The following is a 10,822-nucleotide window of genomic DNA, read 5'->3' on the forward strand; positions in this document are numbered from 1 at the left end:
TTTTCACTGTAGGGCGCATGCGCTCGCCAGACAGAGAGAGACATAGAGACAGAAAGTGAGAAATCACCCCCCAGGGGGGATGGTCACGCCGCAATCCCTTCTCCTCCATTCTCCTCTCGAGATCTTGAGCACGCACGCACAAGCGCCCAGCGTGAGTTTTAAGCCACCGGGTCCAGGACACGAACCGCGGTCGACTACGTGGGAGTCCAGCGACATAGCCATTATGCTAACTGCTGGTTCCCTATAGAGTGTTTTTATCACCATGGCCTTTATAGAGTTCAGCCTGCCCCTGCTGCCGGCCACCTGCCCCTGACCCAGCCCCTTCCCATCCCCAGTGCCCATAGCCCTGGGCCCAGGACCATTGCCAAACCAGATGGGAGGCTGCAGGCTTCTCAGGGGAGCTGTAGCACTAGAGCCCGAGGACTCAGGTATCAGCACTGAGTCAGGGGCCAGGGCAAGAGGACAGGTGACAGGCAGGGCTCAATTCACACCTCAGTGTGCCTGACCCCCAGTCCCCTCGCCTGCACAGGGAGACAGTGGCTCTCCTGTCTATGTTACTGCATAGGGGGAGGAAGAGATAAGACACCTCCTTCACTCGATGGCTGTAGAAGTGACACCAGGGCACTGACGTTTCATATTGGGCATTCTGGAAGCTGGAGGCAAGTTCTCCAGAACAGTGATGCCTCCAGCCTCGTAGTCAAGAGCACAGAGAATTGCTCTGGCTGTCTGGGCTAAAAGACTGATCCATTCCCTCGGGACAGTCCCCTGTGACACAGGGTGCTAATGGCAGTCCTATTGGCAGCAGGGAGGACTCCCTGGGAACAACCTGAAGACAGAGTTACTGAAGTCAGGAGCACTGGAATGAATATCCTGGAGAGCTGGGAGACTCGAAGCTGCAAGGTATGACTTCAAATCTGTTTCTGCCTCTTTGGAACTTGACACTCTCTCTGGGTCGGGGCCACAGCTCTTCTTGAACCCACTTCACAGGCAGGCCTGGAAGTAAATCTGACACTGCACCATTCAGTTTTACAGTGCAAGGTGCAGGGCCCTCAGTGCCACGCTCAGCTGCCAGCATCTGTCAAGATGCAACAAGACAGCCCCCTTTCCCCTGCCCTTCTGCCTCAGGCCCTGACAGTGCCAAAGCTCCAACACTGTACAGGCACCCCCCCGCCTATCACACATGGGGGCGGGGAGCCAAAGCCAGAGAGAGGACTCCCTCAACCACCTGGCCTCAGCACAACTCCTGCTGCCCCAGCACTGAGGACTGTTTCAGTCTCCCCACGAACATCCCCTCGAGATTCCACCAGGACATAAAGGCAGGCCAAGGGCACAGCTTCCTCATCTAAAATGTAAACCAGCCCCTCAAGTTCCCATCCCCAGACTCCATGGTACTATGGAGGCTGAGCATGGAGGATATGTTGCTTCTCGTGCCAGGTGGGAAAGCAAAACCCAGATGTGCCCCTAATCTAGACCTCAGAGAGGTCTCTGGGCCCAGCCTTGGCCAGTGATGGCTCTGCAGACATGACGCAGGCAGAGACCTGAGTTACCTGGCTTTGGCCTCACCTGCTGCTGGTGATCCCAAGTAGCTATGAGAAGTCTGGATTGGCCAGCTGAAAGATGAAACCACCTGGAGACCCAGCCAGGTCTAACCTGCTTCCCAGGCAGGACACTGAGGCCTGGATGAAGGAAGGGCAATGTCCCGAGCTAAAGAAGGGACCCAGATCTTACAGTCTCTGAAGGCATATGTCAGGCGAGCTCAGGCCTCCAGGCAATTAAGTTTTAAGACTCTCATCTTAGGCCCAGCAGGTGGCATGGTGGTTAAGGTTCTAGACTCCCCACATGGCCACTGCGGTTAGAGTCCTGCAAAAAAAAAAAAAAAAAAAAAAGACCTCATCTCAGCAGAAGGCGCTGCTGCTGCTCAGCAAACCCTCATCCCTGGGCTTTGTTCCTCAGCAGTGTTGGGGCCCAGAAATTCTCCAGACTGGTGAGACTTACCTCCAAGTCACAGCACAAAGTAGAGAGGCTGAGACCTGGACCTAATGCCAGTGGCCCCAGGTACAAGGCTGGCCTACCTGTGGCTCCATTTTGCACATGTGCACATGGAGGTGCAAATGGATGGCCCTTGCTCAAGGTCACCAGCCAAGCAAGATGTAAAGCCAGCCCTGAGCACAAAGCCCTGACTTCCAGGGCCCACACCCAGGTGCAGCCCCAGGTTATAGGGCCAGGAGGGGACCCAGGCAGGAACAGAAATGCCAGGAATGCAGGTAGAGCCTCAACAAAGGCTGCAGATCCCATGGGCGGCGGGGCTCACAAATAATCCTGCCACAAACCACAGCCTCCGTTGGCCTACAGCCCCTTCCTGTCTGCCTGGTCTCCCATCCTGCCTGCTTCAGGGATGGTTCTCCCCACTGGAGACAGGGCAAGGGGACAGGGCTGGGCACCACCGTGGCCCTCACCTGTGGAAATGAATGAATGAATGAATGAACGACGGAAGGAAGCCAGCAACCACCCGTGAGGTCTTGAACCTCTTTTTGTAGAATTTCCTCTTCTCCAAGAGTACACCAGGCTTTTCTGCTCCATTACTTTAATGGACATAGCATTTCACCAGACGGCTTTGCACAGAAGGAAAAAAAAAAAAAAAAGAAGAAAGAAAAAGAAAAAAAGAAAGAAAGAAAAACTGAGCGGTATCACCGGCATCTCACAGAAACATAAATACATAAATTACAGGTTTATACACCTCACGTCTGACATACATTCACGGGCACAGCATTAGCATTGAGAATGGTGCAGCGCCGAGATGTCAGCACAGGGGCCTGGGCAGGGCCTGGGGGCACCCGGCACGGGGTCTGTCCTTCCAAGATGGGCAGCCAGGGGATGGCCACCCTGGCCTGCTTGAAATGTGTCCAACTGCAGCCCACATGCTGCACCGTGAAGATGAGCTGTTCAAGATGTTCCTTTATAAAAAATCTTCCATAAGCTCATACAACAGACACCGGGCGCCATTCCAGAGACAGGGGCCAAGGGATCACGACAGTTGCAGGAGCCACGAGGCGTTGGAGGCCGGCAGCAGGGCAAGGCAGGGCTCCAGGTTGCCCAGTGAGTAGATGCAGCACACAGCCTGCAGGGTGGCAATCTCTGGACCACTCCCAGTGGGTTCTGGAGTCCCAAGGGCAGACCCGCATTCCTCAAGTTCTCACTGCAGGGGCAGGTCCAGGGGCGCCGGCCCAGACGGCTCTCATCTCCCAGTTTTCACCCAACAACTGTGTCATGTGATCAGGGAGCAGGGTCTAGACTCAGTTAAGCAACTAGAAAAATGTGACCACAAAATACTTTTCATGTGCATGGGTTTTGTTGGTGGGATTTTTTTTTTCTTTTGGTTCAAAAAAAAAAAATAATAGCAGGCTCTCAAGTATATAAAACTGGTAATATTAGATAAAAATACAAACTTCACTTTTACAAAAACAAAAAGGAAAAACAAGAAAAACAAACCACGCACACACATTTTTGTTAATACACATAAAGCATAACATTTTACCAAAAATAAAGGATTTAAGTTCTGTCCAAACACTGGCAGCAGCAGGGAGCGGCCTCCGCTGCGGTAGCACATTAACGATACAGGTAGAAGCATCTTGCCCAGCTATGCTCAGAAAAAGACCCTCTGCTGTTTGCCACAGGGAACATGGTATCGCCCAGCAAACTGGAGGTCTGGGGGCAAGAGCCGCAGGGACGGCATACGATTGGTTTACGCATAGTTCTCTCAAAATGGCTTAAATTAAAAAATAAAATAAAGTGGGGAAGGGGAGAACACATAAAGGCAGAAACATTTAGGAAATGATGCATAGGTAGGTATACCATGTTTATTTTAATACATCTCATTAGTTTGCATCCTGCTAGGAAAAATACCGTCACACTGTCCTGACAGTTACAGCAGCCTTGGTGGGTGTGTTATCGGTGTAAATGTCATCCAAGAGATAATTAAAAAAAAAAAAAAAAAAAAAAGATAGGCAAAGAGTAAAAAGGAAAGCTTAATAATCACTTTATGGTGTAAAAAAAATCCACTTAAGGCTCTCAGGAAGGTTTCTGTATAGACTTAAACACTACGGCGAGGAGGTGTGGTTTCTAAAGTTCGTGTGGCGGTTTCCGAGACATTCCCGCTATCTTGCGTGCCCCTGCAGAGCCCGCTGGCATCCCTTTGGAGTCATCCCAAAAGTAGGCTCTGTGTCCTCGGCAAAAGCACCTGTGACCACCCGGACAGAAATCCGTCTGCTGAGACCTCTGCGCTTCCCCCTGTGGGGGGCGACCCTCATGTCGTCCACTGTTTAGATATTTTTGTGAGTCCATTTTGTTTTTGTCATGTTTTGTGGTTTTGTTTGCGCTCTCTCTCTCTCTCTCTCTTTGACAAGGAAGCTTCTTACTGTTTCACCGAGTGCTACAATACTTGCTTTGATGTCACATTGAACAAATGTACACTGTCTCTTTGTTCTCCCTAGTGTTCTTGGACACAGTTTTTCACGGAGGAGAACAAAGACCGCACGCTGTCAATAAAGCACCGTACATAGTAGGTTCAGGAATGTAACACGCCATGTACATCCATGTCCCAGGGAAGGGCTGCGGGCTTATCCTCACCTCACATCTGCAGGGAGAGGGGAGAGAGGCAGACACTGAGAGGACGAGACCACTAAGCACACACATCACTGTATAGAAGGCAAATGGGGCAAAACATTTCACCCAATCAAGGGCACACACATTATGGCAAGTCTTAGGATTTAAATTTCCCATAAAATTTTCAAAATCAAATTTGCCATATTAGCCATACTGCAACATCCTGACCAGAACTGGGAGGAGGCTCACAGCATCTCACAGAAGAACACATCTTGAGAGCAAGCCCCATTCTCCCATTGTACAGATGGGGGAAACTGAGGCCCAGAAAGGTTCTTTTGCCCTACCTTCCTTTCCTTCAGCCTAGGGTTTGAACGTGATTTCTAGAGCTCTAGCAGTCATTTAGGGCCTCAAGTCAACTCCAAAAAGACACTACCAGACACAGAAAGTAGGAGTCCCTGTGACCCCTACATACCTACATGAGCTCTTTAATAACAATTCTCTCATCTTCCTGGCCCATCCATTGTACAGTGTCATTTGTGCACCACCCACAGGCCCAGGGCATGTACGCTAGTGGGCACGAGGCTGCAAGAATACCTGCCTTGCTTTGTCATCAGCTGGCCCGAGAGGCGAGAGCCTTGAACCACACCCCATGCCATAGTTTGACTCTCAAAGCCAAGGCTGAGCAATCACTTAGGGGTTGCTTTAGGGACTCCCTCAAGTAGGCACTCTCCTCCCAGAGGATCCTCATGAATGGACCTGACTCATGGGCCTCATACTTGCCCAAGAGGAGCCAAGGCTCTCAGACACCCTATCTCTGAAGAATCTCCTCTATTCTAAAACAACTGTTTGTTTTGGATGCCGTGCAGTCTCATGTGCCAGGGGGAAGGACCAGGCTAGATGGGGCTCCGGCTCTCCTGAGCCAGACAGGTCAGTTATAAGGACCAGGAAGGCTTGATCCTATGGTTCACCATTTTCTTCTGGAAAGCAATATGCTTCATTTAGAGAATGCACTTTCCAGGCTCCCTTGCATCTGAGGGATGGCAGATGATAACAAAACCAGAGTCACTGGGTGAGATTTCTGGGAAAACTCTCTAAGAGGTTTTGTTTTTGTTTTTGCCCTTCTCCCATCTTAAGTCTTTCTTCCAGCCTACAACATACATGTGATTTCTGGAGCTTCAGCAAGCTACCATGGGTCATACGGTAACTCTGACAATAAATGCCACTATCCCCAGAGAAAAGGTAGTCCCTGACAACACCTACCGCACCTGCTCTGGTCTCCCCATCTATACATGAGTCATGAACTTCTACCTTATTCCAACTCCTGTTGTTTCTGGTGTTACTAACAGCCAAAAGCAATCTCTGGTACAGCAGCCTAGAGTCCTGTGCAGTTATCAAGTATTTTCAGATCCACCATGCCTCAAGCAACTCTTATCCATAACCTGTTAAGCCTCAGTTTTTTCATCTGTCAAATGGGGTGGACAACCTGCCCACAGCGATTCCAACTAGTCAGCATCAGATCTACCCTCTGCATCCCCAATCAATGATGAGAACAAAGCTAGAGGGGGCTTTGGAGTAGGAGTGAGCCATGGATCAGGGCTGTGAGGCAGGAGCAGGTGGGGAGCAGGGAGACCCACATCCCAGCAGACACGGAAGCACGCAGAGCCATCAGGGCCAATCAGGGCCAGATCCTCGCCACCCTGGCGAGATGAAAGTATGATTCGCTGGTGTGATCAGACTCGATTGCATCTCCCAGCCCTGTAGTTCAGCACGCCCAGCAGACAGGTCCTACCTGGTTAGCTGCTTAGATGGGTTTTAACCTTTTTCTTTTCCTCTTTTTACCTGACTCCCTACGCCTTCCTGTTAACGAAAGGGCAGGGGCAGTGAGTGGCCGAAAGGAAGGCTGTCAGGTGGAAAGCTAAAGCAATAAATACCTGAGCTGTTTATCTTTCTGAAAGAAAACTCACTTGGCCCTGGTACAAAACACTTCCGGGTCCTCTCCTCCAGCTCCCAGCCTGACAAAGCTGTCCCTGGGCAAAGCGCCTGGAGGGTGAAGGTCGAGACCCCAAGTAGCAACATGGCCTACACAATCCAGCATTCCACCTGCTCCTGCCAGTCTACCTGGGGAGGGGCCCTTCTACAGACCAAGCTCAGCTGAGCCCTGTGGCCTACTGGCCAGCCGGGTGGCTTCAGAAACGCAGCAGCCCCAGCACACACCACCTGGAACTCCTCTTCTGCCTGCTCTGCAGCTCCCCCGTGGTCTCCACCCCATCACTTCCCAGCAGTCTCTAAGTGTACACGGTGCCCACAAGAAGGACGCCAACCTATCCACTGCCCCCAACACCCTTGCTGCAGGGTCCCGTCTCAGAACCCCAGAAGCAAAGCTTTGAGGATCCAATCCAGAATGACAATGATGAGGATGATGAAGGCAGCCACTTACCCGTCTCCTCTTCCCGATAATCTGGATTCAAGCTGGAGGTTGTACACGCGCACTCCAAGTGTTCCTCTAACCTCACCTGGACTTCTTTTAATTTTGGCTTCTTCCTGACGTACTCCACCTTGGCCACCTGCCGAGAGAACAGGCCCAGCCATGAACAGCTGGCTGGAGTGACACACTTCACAACCTGCTCAGAGCTAGCCACACCAGGCCCCACCCCAGGCCAGGAGGAAGGCAAGAAGGGAGGCCAGAAGAGAGGACAGGGGAGCCCGGCCTCTGATCTCTGACCCCTGACCTCTTCTGAAATATTGTACCTCAAGGTGGGGACAGCAGACGGGCTGGATAAAAATAATCAAGCTACAGCACAGTATTTGTGGCTTCGTCCAATCTTCACTTAAAATAAACCCAAAGGCTGGCCTGTGCTGGAAAGGTCGGAAGGCTGCATACACAGCAAAGATGGAACTCCGGGGCAGGGGCGGTGTTTGCTCGCATGTTTATGAACAGCTGGGAAATGTTTTCCAAGGGGTACTTGGCTACAGTGGAAACCAGCCAGGACCCGGGAATGAGATCTGCTGCCGTACTTAGTCCCCCCAACCCTTGCTCCGGGTGCCCACGTAACCCCTGCCCCCAGCCTCCAGTCCAAGGAAAAACAACACACGCAGTCCCAGAGGGCCCCACAAGGAGGGTTTGGATTAGATTCTGGTTTCTGTGGACTCCAGAGTCCAGACAATGACCCCATGTGCTCTCAGCCATGCTGCTGGCCTCACAGGGACCCTCCTCTGAGGCAGTTAGGCCAGGCAGACCCACTGCTACCTGGTGGCCTCAATCCCAGGCACGAGGCTGTCCTTGAACACAAGAGGTCTGCCCTTCTCAGCTACATGGGTGAGGACTCAAGGCCATCCCCGGGGCCACACAGGTGGATCCAGGAGGAGGACTGGGATTCGAGTCATGGCTTTCAGGTATAGGGAGCTTAGTCAGTGTCTCCTTTTCAGACTTGAGTCTATCCAGCCAAGGGTCACACTAGCCCTCAATTCCCTGGGCACAGCAACACAGCCCTCCCAGGGGAGCTACGGAGGGCACAGCCCAGTCCCCCAGCACAACCTCCAGGTGCTCAGGAAAGGCACGTGAGGAATCGAACCCCTAGTCCATATGGTGCAGGCAGCCTGGGTGTGTATGGTCCTAGACAATGGCGTGTTGTGTCAGGAATACAACCCACCCCACCCACTCACGTGCATGTGCAATGCACACACACACCTTCTCATAGGAACACAATTCCTCACACAAACACACATGTACAACACACATACCTCCGTCTCCAAAGGAACACAACTCCATCCCTCACTTGCATGCATGTGTGATGTATACATACACCTCCTCGTGGGAATATAACTTCGTCCACACATACACACATGTACAATGCACACACACCTCCTCACAGGAGCCAACCACCTACACGCGCACTCCCACGGTGCACACGCCTGGCATCAGTAGACCCTTGGTTCACAATCATGGTGAGCACCTACCCTCGAGACAGCCATATGCTGTCCACCGTGCTGAAGAAACCCACGCCCTCACTGCAGCCCAGCCTAAACACAAGGAATCAGAAACAGAGCTGTGACTCTCCCAGGCCACCTTCCTTGGGTCCAAATATCGACATTCACTTAATCCTCTCAAGGGCCCTATAAAGAGGCAAGATTATCACCTCCACTTACAGAAAAGGAAACTGGGGCACAGGCAAGCCCCTCCCCCAAGATGGCTCCACAGCATGAGTGGCCAGGCTGGTACTAGACACTGGCAGCCTGTCCCTAATCACTAGGTGACCTGTCTGTCACCTGGAGTGTGTACTGGGAATGGTCACCATCCTTCTGCCCTCCCCAGGCCCCATGGAGCCAGGCAGAGTAGGCACCCTCCTCCCCGCATGTCAACAGAATAAACCCCATAGCTCACCCCACATCTAAGTCACAGGAATGGCCATCGGGGACCACCCACTTCTTCCCTCACCCACCATTCACTGGGGAACTGAGGCTGAAAAAGGAGAAGAGCCCGCCCGGTTACCCGGAGCATGTAGAGGTCAGGAACAACTCCCTGGCTGGTACTGCACCAGTACTGATCGGGGACACCGCACACAGACCAGATGCCCCAGCCCTGTGGCCCGGTTCCTGCAGGGGCAGGCAGGAGAGTGAAAGAGGATGGTGGTTCTCCAACTTCCTTCCCAGGGCGTCTGAAGTCTAGGAGCCAGGAAGACCCCAAGGTACCCTTGGACCTGGCAGCCATCACAAAGGCAAGCCGGCCCCACCGGTGTGGGAGACCAAGCCTGCCCAGACCCTGCGTGGCTGCACTGCCTTGGCCACATTAATGGTTAACCTGCGGTGCAAAGGGTGTCGGGCACCCGGCAGGCGTGTGAAGTAGAAGGGGCTGCCTCGGGTGTGAATGCAGCGCCAGGTATGAGCTCAGCAGGTGTGGGGCATGGGGCATAGGGCACCCGGGGTCAGGAGCCAGCCAGGGAGTTTCGCTACGTCAGGAGGTGTGAGAGACACAGGCCTGGGCAGAGAAGCATAAGCCTTTTCCCAGGGAAGCTACTTCCTGGACAGGGCTCAGTTCCACCAGGCACCTGCCAGGCAGAAGCCTTGGACCACTCCTGCAATCTGCCCCTTTCCCATGGACAAGCGAGCGCGAAGGAGGGGAGTCTACAAGCTATGCAGGTACCTCCACTTCTCCATCTAGAAAATGGAAACATCAACCACACCCACCCTCGAGGTCATGACAAGGAATAAATGAGATCATATAGCAAAGCATCCAGAACTGGGACCAGCAGATGGCCTAATGGTTACGTTGCTGAACTCCCACATATATCGACTGCAGTTCAAGTCCTGGACCCGGTGGCTTAAAACTCAGTCAGGCATGTGTGCGTGTGTACCCAAGATGCCAACAGGAGAATGGACAAGGGATTGTGGCGTGGCCACCACCACCACCGCCCCACCCCACCCCCCAGGAATTGATTTCTTACTTTCTGTCTGTCTCTCTGGCAAGCACACGCACCCTATAGCAATAATCTCTCAAAAAAAAAAAGCACCCAGAACTTAGGACAGACTTGACCTTACCTGACAGCTACTAACCCAAATGGGATTCTACTGCAATCAGTATTTTAATACACACACAGCCAAAGACAAAACCAGCCCCAGGGCCTGAATTAGGGACAGACTAGGCACACTGGCCCCAGGCCCAGCAAACCAAGAGTAGAGTCCCAAATTGATCCTCCTTTTAAGGGCCCTGGGGTGGGGCACCCACTCTGGACCACAACCACACCACTAGCTCTCCATGAATCAGGGACACTGAGTCTGCCTAGCTAGTCCCTGAGAGCACTGAAGTACTTTAAAACAGCCCAGTTCACCTCTGCGCCTGCAGGGCCAGAGAGCCTCCTTCCCCCAACTGAGGGCTCTGGTCAGATTCAGGCAGGAGGACGGAGCACCCACCGAGCACTCATGCCCCACCACACTGCTCTCCCTCACCCCCAGCCTCTGCAGAGCACCCAGAGGTGAGGCAGTGGGCTCTGGTGTCTGAGCCCTGGGCCGGGCTGCAGCAGGGCACTTGTCCCGCTCTTGGCCCAGACCCTCGCTCCAGTCGCATGGCCTCTTTGGTCAACAAGCAGCCTCACCTCATTCTCTCTGCAGGACAGATACTAGGGCCCAGGCTCAGCTGAGACTGCAGGGCCCCTCTGGCCAGACGCAGGACTGCAGAGGGGGCTGGCTTGTTCTCCACCCGAGACAGGCAGGCTGCCACGGGAGG

General features: G+C 53.0%; 1 protein-coding gene and 1 long non-coding RNA gene across 2 annotated transcripts in view; one reads left to right on the top strand and one right to left on the bottom strand.

The window, feature by feature from the left end:
• The window catches only part of LOC114009562 (uncharacterized), a 23,012-nt gene extending 15,979 nt beyond the window's left edge, over window positions 1–7,033 (top strand). Inside the window, exons 2-3 of the long non-coding RNA XR_003550960.1 lie at window positions 803–900; window positions 6,607–7,033. This is a non-coding gene — a long non-coding RNA (uncharacterized LOC114009562). The remainder of the gene's footprint in view (window positions 1–802; window positions 901–6,606) is intronic.
• Window positions 1–10,822, bottom strand: part of PDGFA (platelet derived growth factor subunit A) — a gene marked incomplete at its 5' end in the record, with an annotated part of 61,782 nt that overhangs the window by 34,605 nt on the left and 16,355 nt on the right. The window contains 1 exon segment of the mRNA XM_027775442.1: window positions 7,040–7,166. Coding sequence (XP_027631243.1) covers window positions 7,040–7,166 — 127 coding nt within the window.

The sequence above is a fragment of the Tupaia chinensis genome, unplaced genomic scaffold, assembly GCF_000334495.1.
Source record: "Tupaia chinensis unplaced genomic scaffold, TupChi_1.0 Scaffold000052_1, whole genome shotgun sequence".
NCBI classification, from domain to species: Eukaryota; Metazoa; Chordata; class Mammalia; order Scandentia; family Tupaiidae; genus Tupaia; species Tupaia belangeri.